This window comes from Ictidomys tridecemlineatus, chromosome 1 (genome assembly GCF_052094955.1).
Source record: "Ictidomys tridecemlineatus isolate mIctTri1 chromosome 1, mIctTri1.hap1, whole genome shotgun sequence".
Lineage (NCBI taxonomy): Eukaryota > Metazoa > Chordata > Mammalia > Rodentia > Sciuridae > Ictidomys > Ictidomys tridecemlineatus.
In genome coordinates this window covers 182,004,085-182,030,449 of record NC_135477.1, presented here as the reverse complement: position 1 = coordinate 182,030,449, position 26,365 = coordinate 182,004,085, and the positions used below count along the sequence as shown (strand labels likewise).

At 47.6% G+C, this 26,365-nt stretch overlaps 1 protein-coding gene across 1 annotated transcript; it reads right to left on the bottom strand.

The window, feature by feature from the left end:
* Positions 1-819: 819 nt before the first annotated feature.
* Atp6v0e1 (ATPase H+ transporting V0 subunit e1) lies at positions 820-24,551 on the bottom strand. Its single transcript, XM_005334117.4, has 4 exons — positions 24,376-24,551; positions 20,443-20,490; positions 8,896-9,019; positions 820-1,236 (listed from the first exon to the last, which is right to left on the bottom strand). Exons 1-3 carry the CDS (start codon positions 24,477-24,479, stop codon positions 8,926-8,928), a joined length of 246 nt encoding a protein of 81 aa, XP_005334174.1. The 5' UTR covers positions 24,480-24,551; the 3' UTR covers positions 820-1,236; positions 8,896-8,925.
* Positions 24,552-26,365: the final 1,814 nt, after the last annotated feature.

The window sequence follows — 26,365 nt, the reverse complement described above, 5'->3', positions numbered from 1 at the left end:
CAGACCAGCCCAGCTTTCAGGAGAACTTAGGGCTCAAAATGAAAGTAAAGGATGAAAAGAAAGAAATGAAAGCAGGGAGACACTTCAACTTGAAACCCTCTTGGTCTTAGAACAGCAAAGTAATGAGTTCAGATAGTTCGGGAGGAATAGAAAAGTACAAACTGCAAAACAGGAAACCCATTCTTGGCTGGCTGTCAAAAAGCCATGTACTGGTGAAAACTGAAATCTATTTTAATTTGTAGTTTCTTAAAACTAATAGAGCTGGGGCTGGGCTTGTGGCTCAGTGGTAGAATGCTCGCCTAGCACACAGTGAGGCACTGGGTTCAAACCTCAGCACCACATAAAAGTGAAATAAAGATATTGTGTCCATCTACAACTAAAAAATAAAAACTAATAGAGCTGCCAAATTAGTGAACTACTGAGATGCCTGCCACTGAACACAGCCTTGCTATTCTCTGACCAGGGTTGAGCCCCTCGATTTCTTCAGCCCTGTGTCTGAGGCTAAGGCAGGCACTGCCATGCCGGCTGATATTTGAGCCCCATGCATGCTGACTGTCTCTCTGCACAGAGCCATCAGCTTTTGAACTCACAGGGTCCCCAGTTTAAACATCTTCGGTTTCTCCAGTGCCTCGCCCACGGTGCTCCCAACGGTTACTGAATGATGAAGAAAAGTGCTTACCATCTCTTCAGGTGCCTCAAACTATGCGGCAGGGATTATACCTCCAACCTAAGTTTACACAACAAAAGCATTTTTTAAAAAGGCACTTTCTAGAGAAAAAAGAGCTTAGAAAAATGAGCTTTAGAAGCACTGAAGCCAGATTCTATAGAAAGCAGAAAAATAATTTATTCTAAAAGATGGCAGAAGTAAGAAACTCATCCTGAAGGTACAGCTTGGTGTCAATCTGCTGGGACAGCTCTCCCCTCTGAGTACGCTCTCCTCCTCACGGCCCTGCGGGAGCCGCACGCATCCTGCCGCAGTGCTGAGTGCAGGCAGGAGCTCTCCGCATCTGCAGATGCCAGGTGAGAGGAGCTTTCCCAGGAGAAGAGCACAGGCAACCAGCTCAGTTGGTAGGCACTTCGTTCATCAGAGTGTAAAAAGGTGAAGGAGAAAATACTGCACTGCAGGGCAGGGCTTCAGGGGTGTTGGGAAGGGGCACAGATGCCCAGAGTGGCGAGTCCAAGAAGGCGATCTGGGTGTGGAGGCGATCCGCAGCTAGGAGGCATTCTCCTCACCACCTGCAAAACACAATTGTTCCAGTAACTGGTCCCCAACCTTCCTCCGGAGAGCAAAACCAACGTCAAGAAAGTTAATCAGGCAAATGCTTTAAAACAGGCAGGTGCTCAAAAAGTCCTTCAGCAGAGCAGGTGCAATCACCATGCAAGTGTGGGCAGGTTTTGCAGGGCTGGGGTAAAGCTCCTATTACCAAGGACACTGCTGAACTGTCACAGCGCACAGTAAGTCTGACCATGTTACAGAAAGCAGGAAGCATGAAGCCAAGACCAACAGTACTGGGGTCCAATGGGTTCTCCAGGGTGGCGAGCGCCAGAGCGCCTGTGTTCTCCCCTCCCCTCTCATAGATCCAAAGCTCTCCTCCAGTGGCCACTCCCCAGGAACAGGTTCCATGTCCTGTCCTCAGGACTCCAGGTGGCCTTCCAGGTTGCTCCCTATTCTGACTACCACAAGCAAGCATAGGAGAAAAATGAGTCTCTTTTCCTAGTATGGTAACTGCAATACCACCCTTGCAGAGCTGGAAAATACATAAAGAAAGTATCTTCACAGAGTCAACTGCCTACAGTGCTTGCACAACGCCTCCATAGAAAGTCTCTGTTGGGCGGGGCTGTAGCTCAAGTGCTGGAGCGCTTGCCCAGCATGCGGGAGGCCCTTGGTTTGTCCCCAGCACTGCAAAGAAAAGTCTGTTCTGATGTGTATATAAATAAAGCCCCTTGCTGGGTGCAGTGGCACATATCTATAATCCCAGCAGCCGGGAGGCTGAGACAGGAAGATTGCGAGTTCAAAGCCAGTCTCAGAAAAAGCAAGGCACTAAGCAACTCAGTGAGACCCTGTCTCTAAATAAAATACAAAATAGGGCTGGGGATGCAGCTAGTGGGCAAGTGCCTATGAGTTCAATCCCCTGTACCCCCCCCCAATAAATAAATAAAAAATAAAGCCACTTATGCTACTTTTGAAATTAAAAAGGCAATAAAGAAACAAAAATTTAATCATTGCTGCTGCCTTTTTTTTGGGTACTGAGGACTGAACCTAGTAACTTGGGAAGCCAAGGAAGGAGGATCACAAGTTTGAGACCACTTGGGCAACTTAGTGATGTGTCTCAAAAAAAAAAAAAGAGGTGGGAATGGAGATATGGCTCAGTAATAGAATAGAGCCTCACTGGGTTCAATCCCTAGTACTGCCAGAGACAGAAAGAGAACAGAAAGAAGAAATCAAGCTGGCTATGGCACACAATGTGCCTAAGTGTGAAAACTGTGGGGGCGGAGTGTTCATGGGTGTGAGTGGCAGGGATGCTTGTTGAATTCGTTCAACACACAGTCATCAGGCAGGTCTGACAAGGCTGATGGTCACAGACAAGCAGCAACACCTGATGGGCTTAGATCTTCCAACTAGTGAAACCACAGAGAACCCACAGTGCAGCGTGGTGAACCTAGAACCCAAGTTGCCCAGGACTATAGGACTATAAACTGCCCTTCTGGAGCAAGCTAGCTGGAGTCCCACTAAGGTAGGACACGTGGACAAAGCACATTCAACCCACGGTTAAGAGAGGAGCTGGGGTGTGGCTCAGTGGTGGGGCGAAGAAAAAATAATGACTAGAAGCTTTTTTACAATGCACTAGGAAAAGGACACCAGGCCAAGGAGTGGCAATGACCAGGCAATGACCAGGGTGATGTGGCTTTTGTGGTCTGAAGGCCTCAGAATACTTGTTGCTCTAATTATCATTCTGTGTTCCCCTCCCTGGGCCAGCAGAATAGGCCCTGGGTGAGCCCTGGGGCAGGCAGAATGCAAGCTCCCCCAGGGAACCTCAAGTAGGGAACCCCAAATAGGGAACGCGCCGCTGTGTGCAACTTCCCATGAAGAGCACACTGACCAGACTTTCTCAGTGCTGAGGCCATTTGTGACAAAAGACAATCACAAGGGAAAACACAGGCCCTCACTTCTGGGAAACCTCACACAATGGTTTAAGTGCCACTCGATCTCATGATACCAGTTTGAAATCAATGCGAGCATTGTGCTCAAAAGCACTATCTTACGGTTTGATTTTTGGAGTTAGTGAAGGACACACAGAATCTCCTGTCCTATGACATAGCTGTTTGGGGTGTGGCTGGAGAACTCAAACAAAGGGTTCACATTCTCATCTCAAAAGCGAGGGACTAGCTAGGTGAACATCAGATAAAACTGAAAGACAAGAGGACCATCATGACCAGATCCAAGAAACCTGTTCAGCCCGTCAAATGGTCGTCAAATGGTCGACTGAGGCCAGAGGATTCCACCACTGAGCCACTCCCCAGCCCTTTCACTTTATTTATTAACTTGGTATTGGGGACTGAACCCAAGGGTGCTTTACCACTGAGCTATATCCCAGCCCTTCTTATTTTTTGAGACAGGGTCTCACTAATTGTCCAGGCTAGCCTTGAACTTGTGATCCTCCTGCCCTAGTCTCCAAAGTTGCTGAGATTACAGGCATGTGCCACCACACTCGGTGTGAATGTATTTCTTAAAAGATACGTATGTTAGGTTTAATTTTAATTTTTTCCTTTTAGGTAAATTTGCAAAAGAAGTCCTTGTGTACGATGGTGTGTAAAGTGTGTACCCAAACCACAGGTACACAGATTTACCAGTCCAAGGCCATGGGCTCAAAACTGAAGAGCTGAATACATTTAGGGATCAAAGCAAGCACTCTGAAACCAGGTGGCCCCAAAAGAAGTGTGAGGATTTGGGGTGCGCACACTAAGAAAACACCAGAAGCACCGAGGCGGCGAGCGGAGGTGAGAGCTCGAGGGGTGCCCACAGGAGTGGTTCCTAATCTGCTTCTGAGGTTGGTGTAGGACTTGGAGGCAGGAAGGCTAGGTAAAGCTAACTAGGTCAAAAACACGAAAATAGTCACATCGACCCTCAGTCACAGCCGGAAGCAATGAGAAGAAAGGACATGAAGGTGGTTTCAGGGCAGATAGGAAGGCCTTGCCGGCCAAGCCAGAGCGCTGGATAAACTAGCAGATTAGACATTCCTATCACTTGTGGCTCACAGGACCTTTGGTGACCCTGACAAAAACTGTTTACTGAGATTTTACACTGCATTTCTAGGGGCATGTGGCACTAAAATCAGGGACCCCAGGATAAAAAAGCAATAACAACCCCTAGCTGTTCAGGGAGAAGCGCAGCAAGTTTCTGGGGAAAGCAGTGACATGTCTCAGGCAGCACTCCACTGGCAGGACTGGTGGGCTACTCTGAGACAGTATTTCAGAGACAGGGAGACCAGGTGAGGGCCACTGTCATGGTTCCCAGATGCACTGATCTGGGTCAGAAATTAGGGTGGCTGGGGGAGTGCGCAGCAGATCAGAAGCATGACAAGAGCGGCTGTCCCTGTGCAAGAGGAGAAAGGAGTGATGGGACAGGTCCATCCCCGAGTGACAGAGGGAAGTGAAGAATGGCAGATTATCTGCTAGAGAGGATGGAGTACCAGAAGACTGGAGCCATGAGACATCCTGCACCCTTCAGCACGCCCCAGGTGTGGCTCAAGTTCCACCTCCCAACACATGGCTTGCCCTTCGGCGCCCACGGCCTTCTCTGAAACCCTTGCTCAGTATCACACCTCAGTGCACCCAAACATTTTTGGAATGCACAGAAAAACAGCTCCCACAGGGTAGAGGTCTTGCTACCATCACCCTCTATTCCTCTCTCATCCTAAGCTTTAGGGTACAGCCTCTGCCCTGTAGGATCATGGTACAGCATAAGACAGTGTGTGGTAGCCCAGCTAACTTCCAGGACACTGGATCTGAACCCCAAGGCTGAAGGAGGTGTACATCGTGAGGCTGCAACTTGACAACAGTCACAACCGTGGCTCTTTACTGGGACTGAACCCAGGGCACTCAACCACTGAGCCACATCCCCAGCCCTTTTTGATATTTTATTTAGAGACAGAGTCTTGCTAAGTTGCTGGGGGCCTCGCTGAGGGGTCCAGGAGGAGCAGACAAGGGTGGCGGTGGGCAGAGGTGCAGCGAACACTGCTCTCCTGAGGACTGAGCCACACTTCCAGCCCAGAAACAGAGTGCATAGTTTGGATGGCCTCACCAGTGACTGCGCTCAGCTTGGCACACAGGAAGGAAAACCATGACAAGCAACCCAAGTAGCAAAAAGTCAGTCAGGTGCTTCACAGGACATGGTTCAGATTGACTCAGGTTCACCTATGTGGAAGTCTTCTTGGGCTGGGGAGCAGCTCAGCAATAGAGACCCGTGTCTAGCATGTACAAGGCCCTGGGTCCAATCCCAGCACCAAACCAAAACCCAAACCAAAATATTCTAAAGCTTCCCTGATTGACCCTCATTTTTCTCTGCGAATACTATGTCTGGCTCGTACCTACTTTCTAAACCTGGTCCCTTAGAGAAATCGTGTACCAAATCAAATCCCTCCTCATACTTATAAGTATCAACATTTCAAATCTAGTTTCTGTACTGTATCATCTTCCTGTTATGAAAAAGTTCAAAGTTCAAAAGGTGAATAGAGTGCAATCTTTTGATTTTTTTTTTTTAGTTGTCAATGAACCTTTATTTTATTTATTGATATGCGGTGCCGAGAATTGAATCCAGTGCCTCACACATGCTAGGCAAGCACTCTACCACTGAGCCATAATCTTTTGATTTTTACCACCAAGATAAGTAAGGGCCCATCTTCAGAGTTCTGTCTGTTTTAATGCTAAGCAGAGATAGAGCTTTTTTTTTTTTCTTTTTTCTTTTATTGAGATGGGGTTTGTGTTGCCCAGGTTGGTCTCAAACTCCTGGGCTCAGAGGATTTGCCTGCCTCAGCCTCCGTGAGTAGCTGAGACTAAAGGTATGTGCCCCCATGAGATTAGACTTCTTGATGTGATGATAACTCTGAAGTCCTAGAACTATGGAACTGTTGTAAAAGTGTCCAGTGAAGAAGAGGTATGATTCCATGCCCATCATACGGGACCTGAGGACGTGCTCTGGTGCTTCCTGGGACTTTGCTCTTAAAGGAATGACCTTCAATACAAGGTTTCAAGCAGCCTGCACACATGTGTGGACCAGAGCACAAATGCTAGATGTGTGCCTGTCAATCAGCTTACCAGGTACAGAGACAGAAAACACACAGATGGAACCTCTTTAGATCTACCCACACAGGGTTATTCGGTATCAAAGGGTCCAATTCTCTTATTGGATAGGAAGCAAACGAAGCCTGCCATTCCCAGCTTTGAACCCCAACCAACAACCTTACCTAACATTTGCTATAGTTTAAAAGAATGGCTGACCAGGTACAGTGGCACACACCTGTAATCCCGGCAACCTGGGAGGTGGATGGCAAGTTCAAGGCCAGCCTGGACAATTTAGTGAGACCCTGTCTCAAAAAATGGCTGGGGATGTGGCTCAGTGGCAGAATGTCAGTGGGTTCAGTCACCAGTACTACACAGACACACACAAAGGATGCGCTGAAGATAGGGCAGGTGGGGGAAAAAACACAAGTTAAATAAAATCATAAAAAAGGGGCTGAGGATGCAGCATACTGACAGGGTGCCCTGCTTACAATCCCAAGCACTACAAAGAAAGAAAAAGAAACCAAAATTCCTTTTGGCAAAGGTAAAGCTAAGTGGGGAGAAAAGGCTGACTACTTGCCTCTCACTCTGAGAATCAGGCACTACCCTAACTGGCGGTGGGAACGCAAGGACCACTGTGGGAGGGAAGGGAGCAATCTCCAGAAAGACGGCAGGTAGGTGCCTGAATCCCAGAGACTCCATTTTCAAGCAATCTCCCTAAAGGTCACAGCAAAACTACAAAATAACATATGCAAAAGATGGTACTGTGGCTTTATCAACAACAGCAAGACTGGACACAGCCTCTGACACTATTTTACACACACGCACGTGCACACAGACACACTTGCACATTTTTCTCCATGGTTTCTGGCTCACAATCCCCGCCCCCAGGCAGGCTTAGAAACCAGAATCTCTCCGCCCTAAGGGGGCACAGGAAACTCTGATCGCCCCTGTCTTGGAGCTGGCCACAAAGAGATCCTTCAACCTGCCCCATCTGTTGGCAGGTCACAGACCCTGCACTCCAGAAAGTCCCACCCCACACCCTAGAGGGCAGGAGGCTGCAGAGAGGCCTGAAGAACCTGAGCCTCTCAGGGCTTTCCCGCCGGTCTGCTGGTGTTAGATGTGCAAGGAGGTCTCCATAAACACCCAGAACAGGGCTTGGTGAGTGTGGAGGCTGCTGAAGCAGCAGACCCTGCACCACGTCCCTTGCCCTATGCAAAGAACGCGTCTGGATCCTCTATAAAAGCAGCAGGTGTGCTTCCTGGAGTTCTGTGAGCCACTCATCCAACCTGAGAGGTTATGGGAACCCCAACTATGGCCAGTGGGTTAAAAGCACAGATGAAACAAAGTGGGGTTGGCAACTGGTATCAAAAGCCCGGAGCAGCCTTGGAGACCGAGCCCTCAACCTATGGGATCTGACACCATCTCCAGGCGGACAGTGTCAGAGCTGAACTGGATTAAAGGACACCGAGCTGGAGTGCCTACTTGCTTGGTGTGTGGAGAACTCCTCACCCCCAACATCTGGTGTCAGAGTGATCTGTGTTGAGAGGAGAACAGGAGAAAGCAAGTCTGAGTCACAGATGGCTTTCCCATCTATATCCTCAGACAATGACAAGGACATCAATGGCTGCAGTAGATGAGGAAGGTGTCTGCATGTCAGTAAGCAACTACCTCTAGCACATGTTATTGGTGAATAAAACAAGGTACGGAATAGTGCAATCTTTTCTGTAAGAGCTGTGTGTGTGTGTGTGTGTGTGTGTGTGTGTGTGGTGTGTGTATAAAATCTTGGTAAAATGAAACACTGGAAGACAGACTTTTATGAATATATCTTGTTCATGATTTCAACTGGAATTATGTTTTATTTTGTTTTGGGCACTGGTAATTCAACCTACGGCACTCTGCCACTGAGCTATGTCACCAGTCTTTTTATTTTTTATTTTGACACAGGGCCTCACTAAGTTGCTGAGGCTAATCTCAAAATTGCAATCCTCCTGCCTCAATCTCCTGAATCGATGGAATTAAAGGTGTGTGTCACCATGCCCAGCAATGGCTGAAGGATCTTGATGTTACCAGAAAGTGTGGGAACAAAAACTGATATCAAAATGGCAATAGCCGGGGCTGGGGTTGTGATTCAGCAGAAGAGTGCTCGCTAGCACGTGTGAGGCCCTGGGTTTGATCCTCAGCATCACATAAAAATAAATAAAACAAAGGTATTGTGTCTAACTACAACTAAAAAATAATTTAAAAAAAAATGGCATAGCTGCTGGGCAGGGACGCACACACCTGTAATTCCAGCAGCTCTGGAGGCTGAGGCAGGAGGATCACAAGTTCAAAGAAGCCTCAGCAAAAGCAAGGCGCTAAGCAACTTGGTGAATGTCCAAGTTCAATCCCTGGTATTCCCCTACCCGCCCCCCGAAATCTGTTGGCTCAATCTAAGACCAGGGGATTCTCCTGAGAATGGCCCAAGTTCTAAATGTACTTCTGCTCAGGTCACTCTGCTTTCAGCAGCCAGCTCCTGCACAGTGTTAAACTGGCCAAAAGAGTCTGAGAAGCTGTCGAGGCCACCTCCAGCCACTCCACAGCAATACTACTGTGAAAGGTCCAGAGCAAAGTCACCTGGAAGACTGGGCGCTGCCGTGTCCCTCCTCAAGGCCAGTGGTACCTCAGATACCAGATGGTTTCATTCTTCAACTGTGGTCCAAAGAGAGGGTTGAGCTGAGCCAGAATTGCAATTAGCCAACTGAAAAAAAATGACGGAGAAGAACAGAATGTGGTGAACTCATGTTGGAGCAGGAGCATTTTCAGTTAGGATGTCAGAAGCACGTTAGTAGAACTTAAATCTGTTTTGCTTGGACCGAATCTTCAATACACACTGTGTTCATGGGAGCAAGGCTGACAACAAAACATTTCCCAAATAGCCAAGCTTTGACTTCAGCCTGCCGGCTTCCATTAGACCAGAACACACCCCGCTTCTCTAGCCATACCACTAGGACACGTAAGAGCACCAGTGGAGCTGGACCAAGTGGGCAGTTAGCTTCGGCTGCTTGGTTCAGAATCTAAACAGCAAGGCATGCCCCTGTACTCCAGACCAACACGGAAGAAGAACAATAGTAAAGGTGAAAGATGGCAGTTATCTTTTAAATGTGCTTATGTTGTTCAGAAAGTTCTGAATAAATGGTTTTGTACCTACTAGAGTAATTCATATGCCCAATGATATTTGAGTATTGCTGAGCTAAGACCAAAAGAGCAAGAAGAAAGATAGTAAGCAAATGTCTGGCCACTCAAGTCATTCCATGGTCAACATCCTACGCAAATATTTAATGAACACATACTAGGTTCCAGGCCCCAGAAGTACAATGGAGAAGAAAAAAATGTCACTAACTTCACAGAACTTACATAAGGCCAGGCAATAAATACCATAAAGAAAATAAAGCAAGGAGTAGTAGAAAATGGCTGAGGGTACCGTACTTTGACAGGACGGTCAGGAAGGGCAGTAACCAGAAAGAAACAGAGCACATGCTGCCGTTAGCTCCTATTCACAACACAAGCATCAACCAGAACTTCTCCACGGCAAGTGGGGGGACTGCAGGCCCAGCTTCCGCCTACTGCCATACAGTGATACCCCATGCTCCCCTCCCCACAGGGGCCCAGAGCGTGCTTTCTGAGGAGCAGGAGAGATGCTGCAGTGGACTCCTGAACTTTCAGGACCCTAAGCTCCCCTGTGCGAAGAGAACTAGCCAAACTCAACCAGGCAGTCATCAGGCGGGCCCTCTCCTCCTGGGTGCTGTCATCCTGGGATTCTTCCAAGGGATCAGAAGGTGGACTTGAGCACCAGGAAGGGAGGGCAGGGCACTGGCCAGAGTACAGGAGTAGGTGCCCCAGGCCAGGCACTGCCCTCCCTGTCCCACAAAGGTAGTTCTGACACAGGAAACATAATACTTGAGGAAATTAGGCCAAAACAGATACAGCAAGCCGACTCACTTTATAAACAAAAGTTAATTCAGATGCAACTCTGATCCGTCCTTAGAACGAGGGTATTAACACAAACACAAGACAGGATGGTAGTAGGTTCACCCTCCACCTGCCATCAGAGAGGAGGCCCGGCAGACATGCTGGAGCGCTGGGCTACAGTCACTACTGACGGTGCAGAGCTCAGAGTGATGGAAAATTCCACCCAACCCAGGATTTCCCCAAGTCCAGCAGCCAATATGAGCTGCTGCAGAAGCAGCTGACCATGTTTCATAAGAGGCTGAGACAATGGCCAGTGCTCGGAAATACTAAATAAAAAAGGATGTCGGGACCTAAACCAGCCTGTCTCCTTTCATCACCTAGAACATACAGTATGGAAAAAAGTGAGCGCCTCCTGTGTGTGGGGGGCCATTCTTGGGAGTAGTGGCTCCCAACCCTGGCTGGCTACACAGCACAGCATCCTGGAGCTTCCCAGATGTGCTGTGGCCACCCCACCCCCGACCTTCCATTTTATCCTAACACTACCGGGGAAAGAAAGGCCAAGTGATCTGCTTTGGTCACAATGCTAATTAGGTAGTAGCAGGTCTTAGAGCAGAAACCAGGCCAGCTGGGTGTTCCCACTATAGAAACCGACCTTTTGACATCTTAACTGAGAGCATCTCAGAAGGCAAGAGCTTAGCCAGAACCCTGCTGGAGAGCCCATCTGCTGGATGTCAAGTCCACCACTCCCTTTGGCACGCGGTAGGAATAGAGCGCGGAGGACAGAAGGAAGGCTACTCGCTGCAGTATTCAGGTGCTGGGGGTCAAACACAGGGGCATTCACCACCAAGTCACATCCCCAGCCCTTTTTTACTTTTTATTTTCAGAAAGAGCCTTGAGCTGCCCAACCTGGCCTGGAACATGCCATCCTCCTGTCTCAGCCTCCAGAGTCACTGGGGTCAAGGCGTGTGCCACCATACCCAGACAGAAACTTTCTGAATTTGGTTTTACACTTTTTTTTTTCTTTTTCTTTTTGAGATGGAGTCTCATCACTGTGTTGCCCAGGCTGGCCTTGAACTCCTAGACTCAAGTGCCCTAGCCTCCAAGTACTCACTATTTTTAATGTTTCAAGTCAAGCAAAAAACAAAGGACAACAATAACAACCCACTTTAAGAGCAAAACCAACAAAGCACAGTTCAAGAAAATTCCTCGGGAAGCAGGCCGGCTAGCTCATTTGAAACTGCACAGAGGAATTTCCGCTGGAGCCAGCTGAGCTCCGTGCCCGCTTGCCACTACCTCCTGATGCCAGAAATGCCTGAAAAGAGCGGGCACACGACGTGCTACAGGAGAAGAGCCCACTGCACGCCGATGGCGGGGCACGTCCAGAGAGGGACTGGACATGCCCTTCCCTGCGCCCCAGCTGTCCACGTCTTCTTCACCCGAGGGCCAGTCCTAAGCCCAACCAGAGTCTTCAGGCTCCCCAGACAGCCATGGGCAGTGGACACTTCAGAGGACGGCAGGGCTGCGATGGATCAGGGATGAAGGATGAGGAAGCAAGTCCAGAGGGCCTAACACCCCATAGGGATCAGTGCGAGAGCTGGAAGGGTGCCCAGGCCTCCGACTCCACTACACCAGCTGCCTCCATGAGGCACTTGGAGGAGTCCAACCCCCAGCCAAGGGTGCCTCACTTCCCAGCCACTCCACACCACATCCCGCACTGGACTGGGTGGACAAGTCAGCCTGAGAAACCAGGAGCTACATATAAGAGACAATGGTGGCAGTAAGGGCCTAGACAGAGAGAAGCCTGGGCACTTTTAACTGACAAACTGCCCTGCAGCCCAGGCTGGGCCGAGCTCCTGGTTCTCAGAATTCTCCAGTGTCATCTGCGCCCTCACCACAGCGGGGCTCTATTCGGCCCTTGCCATCCTGCTGTGCTCTCTGGTCCACAGTCAGATGCTGGAACAGGGAACAAAGGCACAGGTTACTTTCTGGTGATGGTGACACACAGATGGAGCGACCCGACTTTGTCCAGCTTCCCTGTTGGCAGGGGGAAGTCTGCAAGCACCACTCTACTGATGGACCCTCTGTCCCTACAGCCATATAGCCAGGGCGGGAGAGGAGTGACCTCTGCCGGTGAGCTCCCAGAGACAGCAGAAACACGGGTAAGAGACCTGCCCTGGCTCCATTAAGGTGGCCTCTGTCAAGTTATCTGATTTATGACACCAGTACTTTCAAGGGCAGCAAGGTTCGGACTCGATATTGGGGTGCATTTTAAGTCTAGCTGTGTCAACAGCCAGAGTGGCTCAGGCAGATGATCTCACAACCCCACGCCTGGTTCCCTGTTTGTAAAATACAAGTGACAATCCTGCCGAGGTGCTGAGAATTTCAGAGCTAACACCAGTGCTGTGTGCAGTGGCTAAGGAGCAGACCTTCACCTTCGCTGGCTGTGCCCTTCCTCTGTGGGCAGCTCAAAACATATTCAAGCCGCGCAGGGCACTGCCCGCTCCTCACCTCAGGAGTTTCCCACTCGGCTCCCACCTCCTCTGCCGCCGCTGGCAGGCGGCTCCCCCCAGGTTCCCACCCCTGCTACACCCCCCCCCCCCCCCGTAAAGCCCTGGACAGTGAACACAACCTATAACTTCCAATGATTAGAACGGGTTACGCCACACAGTGGGATTTAAGAAAAGGAGATGACCCTGCATGGACCTGACCAGACCTGGTGAGTCCCTCAGGACAGGGCCCCGCCTGCCTGCACCTGCACGGCGTGTCTCGGACCTCCTGCCTCAACTCCAAGCGCACCTTGCAATACCAGCTCAGGAGTCCCTCTTTCTCCTTGAAGCCAGTGTGACGTTCAGCTCAGTATTCTACAGTGGAGAGAGCCGGGAGACTGGGCAGGAGTAGGCTGGTGGGCCAGGGAGTGGGCTTGGGGACATTCAGTGAAGTCTGCCCAGGCTCAGGCCCCCGACACGGTCCCTCTTTGATCTGGTGGCCTTGCCCAGCAAGACATGGAAACCAGATGGCCTGTGCACTTGGCAGCCCTCCTGCTTGCACAAGCACAAGGACCTCCATAACGCAGCAGGGCCATGGGCCACCTGCCTCCTGTCTAGCAGCTCCATGCCAACTCGGGTCTGGCCAAACCCACAAAGCCCCCTGCTCTCTGCAGACTCTGTGGTCCAAATCCCTTCCAAGGTGTCGTTCTGTGGGCAGGCTCCCTATGTACCATGAGCAGTTTCCTTTTGCCTTACAGTTCCTCTTTTACCCCTGTTAATGCTTCTTTATGTTAAACCTGCCCTGCTGAACCCACTGTGCAGACTATCTCCTCACAGGACCCAGATTGCTACAGGAAGACAAGGATTTGACAGAGGAGATCCTGTTACTAGCTTTGAAGATGGAGGGGCCCCTGTAGCCAGGACCTCCAGGATCTGACAGTGGCCCCAACCATTAGCCATCAAGGAAGAAGAGACCTCAGCTCCAGGAACTGGCAAAGCCACAAGAGCTTGAGAGAGAACGGCAGGCTCCGGAGGAGAAAGCCTGCAGTGCCTTCCCTACTGCACACAGCACTACCTGGCCGCGGCCCCTTACGACCGGGAAATGCCCTGTTTTTGCCAGTTCTAAATTGGAAGCACCCTCTTTTTCTTCCCTCTATACTCAAGGCTCACTTCCTATCCCAGGCCTTCCAGTTCAAAATGTGTCGCAACCCTCTTTTTTCTTTTTGCCTGGAGACAGGACAGGGTCTTTCTATGCTGCCAGCTCAGGATGGTCTCAAACTCACAGGCTCAAGCACTCATCTTGCCTCAGCCTCTCTAGTAGCTGGGACTATAGGAGATGTGACTATAGGTATGTGACAGCAGGACCAAAGGGGTACATCACCATGTGCAGCTTGTGGCAATCCTCTTATCTGCCAGATTGTAAAGGAAAAGACCAGGGCTGAGGATGTGGCTCAAGCAGTAGCATGCTCGCCCAGCATGCGTGCGGCCTGGGTTCGATCCTCAGCACCACATATAAACAAAGATGTTGTGTTTGCCGAAAACTAAAAAATAAATATTAAAAAGTTCTCTCTCTCTCTCTCTCTCTCTCTTAAAAAAATAAATAAAAAGTAAAATAAATAAAGGAAAAGACCACAAAATCAGACTAAGAATAAACTTTTCCATGGCGGGTCCTTAGCAGGCTGGGCTAGGTACCTTGCGCTCCCTTCCCCTGGAGACAAGCATCTCTAATATATCCCTGAGAGAAAGATGATTAAAAGCAATCCTCAGACTGAAAAACTAAGTGAAGGCAAGCACCCGTGAGTGGGGGGACAGGTTCTGTCCCTGTTGCAAGAGCACATACCCACTGGGGGAGCTGTGTGTTGAGACCTCAGAGGACATGGCAAAGAGCGGAGAAAGCAGGACCCACCTGGAACGGCCCAATAAAGGCTTTACACACCACTCCCCACGAAGCAGGAACCCCAACGGGTTACTTCTTGAATTAAGGATAAATCAGACTTTAGAGAAATTAACTACCTCAAGTCTAAGGATCAAGAAATATGAAGGAGGCCTCTAAGAACTGGCCACCATGCGGTTTGCAACTCAAATTCACACTAATAGGATGGTCTAAACAAACCATAAACCAAGAATTTCATTAATCTTAATCTTTTGTGTTGGGGAGGTTCTAGGGATTGAACCCAGGAAGCACCACCACTAAACTACATCCCTAGCCTTTTTATCTTTTCTTCTGAGGAGGGATCTCACTAAGTTACTAAGGCTGGCCTTAAAACTGTGATCCTCCTACCCCAGCTCCAGACTCCCCAGAACTACAGGCATGCACCACCATATCTGGCAAGAATTTATTAATCTTGATTTAATCGTGGCTTCTCCTGGCAGGAGCAACATAAATCCTCTGTGGAGAAGCTTGCCTTCACACCAGACTCCAGGAAACCATCCACATGAAACTACACGTAAATATGACTAAACACACACCAAAACAAAACACCGAAGAGTTACCACAACAGCCAAGAGCAAAGAGACTCGCGAGGACTTTAGATGATAACGTTGTCAGACCTGAACCTTGCTGTTCCTGTTTTGGGTGTGGAACTTGGACAGGGCCTTGCGCATGCTGAGCGCGCTCCGTGGAGGCCATGTTAGGGTTGGCCTGTTTTTTCTTTGCCTGGTACTGGCGACTGAACTGAGTTACATCTCCAAACACCCCTCCCCCTTTTTTAAAATTTTGAGACAGGGTGTCACTACATTGCAGAGGCTGTCCTTGAACTTGTAATCTTCCTGTCTTAGGCTCTGAACTGCCAGATTACAGCTCTGCCCAGAATAGCCCTACTATGTTTTAAGAAATAAGACAAACCTAAAAATGTGCAGTGAGCAGGAATAAAGAAAGCCAAGCAAGACTTTTAAAGCAGCAAAATGAAATTACATAGAAATGACAAATATCTGAAAATTTAAAAATGAAAGGTAAAGGTGTGGTGGCACCTGCCTGGCGGCTCAGGAGCTTCAGATAGGAAGATCACAGTTCAAGGCCAGCCTCAGCAATTTAGCAAGGCCCTAGGCAACTCAGTGAGACCCTGTCTCAAAATAAAAAAATAAAAAGGGCTGGGAAGGGGTCACTGGTTAAGTACACCTGGCTGCCTGGCTTCAATCCACAGTTCAGAAAACAAAAGTCCAAGTGAAGTTCTGGTCTGGTGTGACGGAGGAGAACCATATCTTATTCTCCTATACGTAGCTATTATAGATTCCAGACAAAATGTCAAAAGCCACTGTGTGATGGTGTCCAAACGCAGGCGGAAGGCTGGAGGTAGCCCTGTGGCTGAGAGCTTGCCAAGGGTGCACCAGGCCCTGAGTGATCCCCAGCACCCACACCACATAAAAAAGGCAGGTAGAAACCACAGAGGATTTGGCCCCTGAAAGAAGGCAACCACTGACCCCTGATGCAGCATTTCCCCTGAGGACACCACGAAGTGGATGTGAGCGAAAAACTGCACTGTGATGGGCCTGAGGAGTCCGAAGATGAAGCTCAGAGCTGCCAGAAGGGACACCAAAGGGGATTAAAAAAAAAAAAAAAAAAAAAAGAGGGAGCCACAGAGAGGAGTCCTCATGTCTGTGTGAGTTTCCCTTAAATCCTGGCCGACCCCTGACCACACAAGAACCCTCCCCTGGTGGAAAACATACTGTCCAGGCCCGGATGAGAGGGGGCTCTCAGCTGCTGCCCACAGCAGGGAGAGGAAATGAGGGGCCTGGATACCTCAGCCAGAGCAATTAACAAGCGATTAGCAATTTAGCAAGGCCCTAGGCAACTGCAACCCCAGAAGGGCCAGCCTCAGCTGAGCCCTGACCCAAAGCCAAGGGTGAAACTGAACACAGCGGAGGGCAAAAGCAAGCGCCCACAAGCTCCAAGGGATAGCTAGCCAGGACTGCTTCTGAAACAAAACCCAAACCTATTTCAGAGGAAGAGAGTGGAATACAGGGTATTTATCATCTACAATATCTAGAACTCAGTGAAAACACAGACATGCAAAACAATAAACAAACAAACAAACAAACAAAAAACCCCTGGAACAAAAAATCTGACCAAGAGTAAAAAAAAGGAACCCTCAGAGACTGATTCCCAGATGTCCCAGATGCTAGAGATGAAAGGCCAGGACTTCAAAGCGTCCATTATAAATACATTTTAAGACAAAAAAAAAAAAGTCAAAGAGGGAACAGATAGGAAGTATCATTAAACATATAAAAGAGCAATGGAAATTCTAAACTCAAATGCATAGCTATCTGAGCTGAAAACCATCTCTGCAGGGGCTGACCAGCAGATTATCAGGGACAGTGGTCAGTGAGCCAGGGACAGAGGAGCAGAAGCCCCGCAAAATGAAGGAATGCGGGGAACACTGATGTGGAAGGAGGTGGGCTTGGGGCATAGCTCAGTGGCATGTGCTAGCCTAGCATGTGGCATGCGAAATGCCCAGGGTTCCATCCCCAGCAAGCAAGCGTGCCTCACACAGAAAAAATAAGAGAACAAAATCAAGCAGTCCAAAATACACACAATTGGAATCTTGGAAGAGAAAATATATACAGAAAAAAAGAACAGAGGAAATTTACTCTGAAAGATTCCCAAATTTGGTGGTAGACATTAATTCTAATCAAAATAAATCCAAAGAAGTACTCCTATATCTATGCATAGATCATCAAACTGTTGCAAATTGAAGATAAAAGAGAAAATCTTAGTGTGGTGGTGTGTGCCTATAACCCCAGTGACCCAGGAGGCTGAGGCAAGAGGATCACAAGTTTGAGGTTAGCCTCTGCAATTTAGCAAGACCCTGACTCAAAATGAAAAATAAATAAATAAAGGACTAAGGACACAACTCGGTGATAGAGCAGCCCTGGGTTCAATCCCCGGTACAGCATACAAAAAAACAAAACATAACCAACTATTCAAATCACAACTGAGTTTCTAAGAGAAACAATAGAAGCCAAAAGGCAACCGAACAGCATCTTTAAAGTTCCTATAAAAAGAACTGACACTCTGCCTGCCTCACAAGCATTGTGTCAAAAGTGCATGACACCCCGGGTTCCACCCAAGGATCAGGGGAAAAAATCTCCAGCATCACCAAAAATAAATAAATAAAGCTAAAATTCAAAAAAAGTAGCTGGGCACAGTGGCACTCATCTGTGTCCTGCCTGCCAGGGAAATGGGGGTAGGAGGACGGCTTCAGCCCAGGGTTCAAGGCCAACCTAGGCAATACAGTAAGATCCTACCACTACATAAGTGAAAAAAATAATTTTATAAGAAATATGTGTTGGGCGTGGTGGCCAACGCCTGTAATCCCAGGGACTCGGGAGGCTAAGGCAGGAAGATCACAAATTCAAGCCTCGCCTCAGCGACTTAGTAAGTCCCCCATCTCAAAAGCAAAAATTAAATAAAGACTAGGGATGTGAGCCTGGGTTCAATTCCCAATACTGCAAATTCTGAAAAAGGAAAGAAAAGAAAACCTGTGCTATATAAAGAGTATCCCAAACCCCCCAGCCCTGGCCCGCAGTTAGAAACAAACCCAAGCGGAGCCAGGTGCAGTGGTGCACTCTGAGATCCCAGCAGCTCGGGAGGCAAAACAAGTTCTGTGTTTTGGAATCAGACCTCAAACAAGAACAGACCAGCAAGGGAAAAAATGTCACGGACAGAAGGCGATTAAAAGCCCAAGAGTGCATTTCAAAACACTCTGGAGGAAAGCCGGTTTCTTTGGGTGTGTGTGAGTTCAAAAGACGCACTTTAGGGAACAGTTCCTACACTGCCACCCCTCATGCTGGAACCTAAGTCCTAATAAAGCCTCTTGCAGATAGTTTTATATATATATATATTTTTTTTTTCAAGAAAACACACTATTAGTGCCCAAAAGTGAAGCTTTCTTTTGAATTTCATTTATTTCATTATACAATCTCATTAATTTGTGGATATAGTATGTGAAATATTCAGGGTCTGAACTTCATATCTTTCAGGCAGGTGTCTTGCTTAATAGGGTACATCATCTGCTTTCAAAGAAACAAAGGAGAAAAGCAGTTTCATAAAGGTAATATCACTCAGGTCATCTCTCCATGAAACAGTGTCTAGAAGCATTTATGCAGTAACGCTTGCCAGCCATGGTGGTGCTGCTTGGGAGGCGGGGGGCCCAGTGGGAAAGCACCTCAGGTTCAATCCCCGGTATGTCAACAACAATAATAAAATATAAAAGGGAGTGAGCAGCTGGGGAGAGCTCAGCAGTACAGCACCTGGGTTCAATTCCCAGTACCACATACAATCAAAACCAACCCCACTATGAACTACCTCTACAACACAGCAATGGCAGTTCCGAGTCACTGTGAAGACAATGTGCACCAGCACGTGGGGACAAAGGAAGAAATGAACTAATCTAGACAGCAAGAAACAGGAGCACACTGACAGTCCTTAACTGAATCACCAGGACCCCAGGTTAAATCACTTCCTACCAAGTCCAGTTACTCATTTTACACTTGAAAATGAAAATAGGAGGCATGAGACTGCTGGAAAGGTTCTTTTGTCTTAAAGAGACCATCATGAAAGGCAGCCACCTTTCAAAGACCATGGAGAACCAGAAGCCACAACCTGCTGGGCCTGTTTTGATTCACTCCAGACTCACTCCCCAGAGAGTTGTCTTCTCTCCTCTGAGACACTGTCACCAGCCTCGCTACTCATGCTACAAAGCTCTTCAAGCTATAAAAACAAAGGCCTTGCCGGTGCAGTGGCACACGCCTGTAATCCCACCAGCTCAGGAGGCTAAGGCAGGAGGATCCCAAGTTCAAAGTCAGCCTCAGCAACAGCGAGGCACTAGGCAACTCAGTGAGACCCTGTCTCTAAATAAATAAAACACAAAATAGGGCTGGGATGTGGCTCAGTGGTCGAGTGCCCCTGAGTTCAATCCCAGGAACCAAAAAAGAAAAAAAGGGGGCAAGGAAGTGAATCACTAGTTCTAAACTCTGAAAAGAAATTCCTAAAAAGATGACTTTCATGGTACGTGATATCTACCTCAATTAAAAGAAAAAGAAATACTGTGTCCTTTGAGTACTCTGAAGCAGTCACTCTCTCCAGGAACTCATTGAATCCACGTTTTTATCCTGAGACTGGACTCACATTCTCAGGGAGGGAGAAATGTAGAGGAAAATTGGAAACAGCTCATGCAGCTCTGCCATTTCTGGTCCTCGTAAAAATAAAGAGTGGCACTACACATATACGTGGCAAGAAAAGAGATGACCTTACATATTCCCAAATGGTCTTCACTCAATCATTTATGTAAATTATATAACTATTCCATAGATATGAATTATTACACTCTGAATACAGTTTACAATGAAATTAGAAAATCACCCTCACTCTTCTCGAAGGTAAATCTAGTTCGACTTTTATTTATGAAACAAATCATAATAAGACAGTTCATCAGCCTCACAGTGAGTTATGGAAGTAAAATGAGTAGATCTAAACAAATCATAATGCTAAAGTATCAAGCAGTATGATGATAATTTCCAATTAATTAAAGGCTTCACACTGAACTGTTATTCCCAAGAGAACAGCATCTGCACAGCTCTCCCATGATATAGTGAGCACCCGAAAGAGTGGTGTTTTCAATTTGAGGACACACGAGGGCTAAGCTCCCATAAAACAAGATGTGTAATCACACACATTACAAACACAAGAATAATTGATCAGTATTTTGGGAAAAAACAATATACTTACAAGAGATAGCAGCAAACTGAACAGGTCACCAACATGGTGATGATGACTCTAAAAACAAAGCACAACAAAGGCAAATGTTATCAGATCACCAGTGAACCAGGGACACAGTGATGCTGTAAGTCCCCTCCGAATGTGGTCAAGCTGCCACTGATTGTGCACCAAGAAAGTGGATCCGTATCTGCTTGAATATCCTGTAGACTAAAGTGTGCCCACATCCATCTGCAACTGAACAGAAAAATCTGTAGTGACAGTTAGTTTTGACAGCCCAGTCACTACCAGATTTGGTACTATTCTCTGCAATAAATGAATACAGTACTTTTAAAACTATGCTCTCTAATACTGACTCTTCCCATCTTTACTCATGTCTAAAAAGTTAAACTTGGGCTGGGCATAGTGGTGTACACCTATAATCCTTTGAGACTCAGGAGGCTGAGGCAGGAAGATCACAGTGAGGCCAGCCTCAGCAAATCAGTGAAGTCCTAAGAAACTCAGTGAAACTCTGTCACAAAATAAAAAATAAAAAGTGCTGGAGATGTAGCTCAGTGGTAAAGTACCCCTGGACCAAAAGCCCCAGGACCAAAAATAAAAATAAAAAGCTGAATTTCAATTTTTCTAAAACAGAACTCATAATATCCTCTTTCATCTCTTTTTCAAAAGTTCCTCTTATAGATCTCCTACTCCCCTGAGGGCCAGAGGTGTAGCTCAGTGGTAAACTGCATGCTTAGCATGAGTGAGGCCCTGGGTTCAATCCCTAGCACCAAAAATCCAAAATAAACAAACAAAAACATTTCCTCCTCCCTGGAAGCAGTTGTGCCATTTCCATCTATCTGATCCACCTGCCCCTCAATCCACCATCCTTTGCACCCTTGCTCACCTATTGCAGGGACTGGTAACCTTGAAGCATCTCTCCCCTGACAGGCTTGCTCTTTTCCAACTGCACTGTCAGCAGCTGGCCAGGACACTAGGGCAGCATATGGCTCAGATTCGAAACTCCCTTCCCTCTTTTCCATGCCACCCACACCATCGCTTAGACTCACCTGTCTGAACTATTCCTTTCATCATATCCCTCTCTATTCCCACATCACCCACAGGAGTGGCTTCCAAAGAGGGATCTCCACATCCCAGGAAGCAAGCAAGACTGTCCCCTGGAACTTGGAAAGCAAGTATCAGAACTCTTGTTTATAATTATTCCTAAACTATCCTTCAGAAGTTGTGCAGAGGCACACACCTGTAATCCCAGCTACTTGGGAGGCTGAGGCAGGAGGATTATAAATCCGAGGCCAGCCTGGGCAACTTGGTAAGACCCTATCTCAAAGTAAAAAGGGTTGGGGATATAATTCAGGGGTAGCATACCCCTGAGTTCAAAACACACAGTACCACAAAATTAAATAAATAATACACTGTTTCATATAAAGCTCCCTCATTAAAACATCAGCTTCATATGTGCTTTCTAAGATCTGCATATGAAGTCTTTAGAGATTAAGAGTCACACTGGCTGCAATTTTGTTTCAAATGGCTGGGCAAATTTTATACACACAAGTATTCATAAACAAAGCGAAAATGGGTATGTTAGTTATTTAATCTAGGTGGTATTTTTTATGTGGCCCTTATTGTCATTGTCACTCCTTCCACTTTTTGATGTCTGAAATGTTGATGGAAAAACCGGAACTGGCTGAACTCCTGCAGGCTAACTCCTCTGCGCCTCCCTGCCTTCTGCCATGCCTGGCAGAGCCAATGTGGAAAGAATTTAAAAAAAGCTTTTAGAGAATTTGTGGATTTTCAAAAACAAAAAAGGGGGGGCGGTCATGAAGACCAGGAAAGCTGGCAGAGACTTATTTTATCTCACTATTCCACTGTAGGAAAGAGTGGAAAGGGCTTGCCTTGGGCTAGCCTCCCTGCCTCCCAGCCTCCCTCCCTCACCAGGCCTCTAAACTCACAACCACCCAACAGTCCTCACTGCAGTGCTCCGGGGTCTCTCAGGAAAGAGGATGTAATATCAGAGTCCTTTGTCTTTCTCCCTTCTTACACAGTTCTTTTACTTATCTTCTTAATGAAGACTTCAATCTCTTAAATCAGAAATGCTTTTTCTGTATTAAAAACACAATCCATGAAGCAGCTCAGCTCCTTCGCATATTAAAAAACCAAAATCTGATTTGCAATCTTTTCCAGAGGTAAAGGGGAACTAGTACTAATTCAGTACTAATGTTTCCATTTTACCATGAGGAAATAGGAACTTGGAAAAGTTAACTCAACTGTCCAAGGTCAGAGGTCATCCACCCAGGAGCAGTTCTCAAGTGTAATCCTGCAACTCCTGGAGACCTTGTCTCAAGACCTGCTCAATCCTACCAAGAGCAGGAAATACAAGAACTGTGGTGAAGGCATGAATGTACCCATATATCACTAGCAGATCAAATACCAGAACCTTCATGCTAGGCTAGAAACTGAATAGAAACAGGAGGGGTCTCAATACCCTGGATATGATAAGCTTTTATTTATTTTTTTTTCTTTTCTTTTTTTTTTTTTAATTTTTAATTTTTTTTTATTGGTTGTTCACAACATTACAAAGCTCTTGACATATATGATAAGCTTTTAATAAATGCTTTCTGAAGCTGAAGGCCAGAAAGGCAGAAGAGTAATGAAACATGAAGATATAAACAGATATAAACACAATAAAGAATTCTGATTTTGATGTCTAATTCCAACTAAACCTGGCTTATATGAATTGTTTTAATAACCTCACAATTCTGACACTATAAATCGACTACTAAGCTGGGCAGACTGGCACACAACTGTAGTCCAGCTACTGGGGAGGCTAAGGCAGGAGAACTGCTTGAACTTAGGAGTTCATGGCCCACCTATTAGACACACTAGAAACCACCTTTCTTTTTTAAAAAATTTTTTAGTTGTTGATAGGCCTTTATTTTATTTATTTTTATGCAGTGCTTAGAATCGAACCCAGTGCCTCACACATGCCAGGCAAGTGTACTACCACTGAGCCCCAGCCCCAGCCCAAGAGACCACTCTTGCTAATAAAAATAAAAAATAAAAAAATCTATGCCAACCACTCTGCTGTGGAGGTATGACCCTATATAATTGCTTTATGGGGAAGGGGGTCATGATGCTTGCAAATGATGGAAATTCATCTACCATGTTTCCTTAAAAAAAAAAATAATGGTTTATTTTTAGGGTAACAGAAGGAACAGATATAAAATCAAGCCTATCCCAGACAGCAAAGGAGGTCCAGGAAGTAATAAGTTTCTTTTCCTTGAATCAAGGCCACCTAACTACCGACTCCACATTTACTGCGTGCCTGCTGGGCATGCAAGAGGCTGTGAAACCAGGCCACAAGAAACCAGTTTCAAGAACTGAAGCAAGAGATAGTATTTCTGACAAACTGTGACTTTAATCCAAGTTTCCCTCCTGAATTGTCTTGAGCTAAGAAAAAAATAATTTAAGAAAAAAAGAAAAAGAGGAAGCAGAAAGGAGCGTCCTAGAATTTCTTGGCTGTTGAGGCTCTGTATAGCACCACCCTCGAAAAGCTCGACACACGGGTCTGCAATTGAAAAACGCAGCACGGCGACGCTCAAGGCACCGGGGCGCCTCGGGGACCGTGTGACGCAGGGCCGCCCACGACACCCGGGACGACACCCCCGGCTCCCAGGAGCGCACCTCCGCGGACCAGGCCCGGCGCCCTGGTGCAGGGCCCGGGCCGTCGCCGAGCGCGCCCACAGGAGGCGGGGAGGGCAGATGCTGATTCATTTATTTGACCCCCTCTTCAGGGTTTCAGAGCCAGGCCTCCGGTGGGGGCCGGCGGGCGAGCGTCGGCGGGGAGGTCACTCGTCTCCAGACTCGGGGCGCGGCGCGGAAGAAGCCCCCAATACCCGGCTTGGGGCCGCCCTCGGCGCCGCGGCGCCGCGGCGCCGCCGCACTTACCCGCGGTTGGGGCCCTTGGGGATGAACCAGGGCACCAGGAGGCCCACGAAGCCCCAGAACACGCTCATGACGATCAACGGCACCGTGAGGCCGTGGTACGCCATGGTGGCCGCGAGCCGCCCGCCCTGCCCAGCCGGCCCGCCGCTCGCCCTACCCGGAAGTGTCAACAGCCGGCCGCGTGACCGCACGCAAGCCCCGCCCTCCCCACGTGACCCGCGTCCCGACTCCGCCCCCCGGCCCAGAGCCCCGCCCTAACCCGCCTGTCAGAGCTGCAGATCCTTAGAGCCAGGGAAAGCGCCAGCCTCCTGGGTCGCAGCAAAGTTTTCTAGTTAAGAACTTTAAGAACTTAACTTTTAGGCAGAGGGTTGTTATTTACAGATTGACCTTCTTTTTTTTCCGATTTTTTTTTAGTTGTCAACGGACCTTTATTTTTATTTATATGGGGTGCTGAGAATCGAACCCAGGGCCTCACACGTACGAGGCAAGTGCTCTACCACTGAGCCCCAGCCCCAGCCCCAGCCCCAGCCCCAGCCCCATCGACGTACTTACTAAGCAACAACGAGAGAGCTTAACGATCACACATGGCTGTTTAGAGTCCAGGGTACTGGACTGGCTATGAGCTGTAACTGCATGAATTCTTTTGAATTCCTTGCTACTTATGTGAGTTAGTTGCAACTATTGTCCCCACTTTGCAGTTGAAGAAATGGGCTCAGGGAGGCCGTTAAGGGCTTGCCCAAAGTTAGTTACTCCACAGTAAAGGCCAGAATTCAACGTCTGATAGCTGGTTCTTAAGGCCAGCACTTCTTCTCTACTGTAAGTCTTGCGCACTGTGCCACGTTCTGGGATTATAGACCTCCATCAGACACCCATCAGGGAGTTCACATTCTGGGGAGGAGATGGACCTGCAAACAGGCCACTCAACGTGGTGTGAAATTAGAGTGGCCGATGGCATCTACTCCTGCCAGCTTCCAGCTGGGCTTTGAAGGAGGCTGAGGAATTAACCAGAATGGTAAGGAGAAGATAAATGTGGAGTTTCCAGTGCTTGCCAAGGAAAGCAACATGCATGTTGATTATAGTGTTCTACAACCCTGGCAGTAAGGAAACCATCTCCTGGAGACATTGAGCTTGATAAAGCTCACACACAGAAGCAAAGTGGAAAGCAGATCTATCAACTAAGCCCATTGTGCTTCACTGTGGACCAGTTTGCCTGCAATAGCCACATTTCTTTGCCCACACATTACCATCTGCTTTCCTTCTGCAACAAGTACAGTGAGTTCTTGAATTATATGGGAATTTGGACCAATAATCTCCAACATCTGCATCAACTTATCAAGCATGACTTTAAGCCTTTAACTGACCAGAAATGTAGGAAACTAGTGAGTATTATTTGTGCTCATATAACTCCCGGAAAAAAACAGCCCAGAAGAAATTCTGTTGTCTTTAAGTTCCAGTCCAAGAACCTCCTTATCCAAGACTTATTTCCTCCTGTTAGCATATCTTTTTAAGTTTGTGTATGCATTTTATCCAACCCTCTCCTCCTTCAGAACAGACGTTGTTAAACTGACCTTCGTTTCTGGGAGCACATAAGACATAGAAGGTGCTCAATACATGTCTTAACTTTCGGTAGCTATGTCAAAGTTCCTGGAAAAAATGAACTTACAGGAGGAAAGGTTTATTGTGGCTCATGGTTTTAAAGGTTTCAGTCTGTGATTGGCTGGATCCATTGTTTCTAAGTCTGTGATGAGGCAGAACATCATGGCAGAAAGATGTGGTGGAGCAAAGCTACCCACCTCATATTGTAGCAACTGGAAGTGCAGAGAGAGACAGAGTTGTGGGCAACATAGTCCCTAAGAGCATACCCCCAAGGACCCACGCTATGTCCCACCTCCCACAGGTTCCACCACCTCCCATTAGCCCATTAAAATTCTGAATCTATCAGGTTAGAGTCCCTATGATCCAATAATTTCCTAAAAGCTTATTTTGGGGGGAC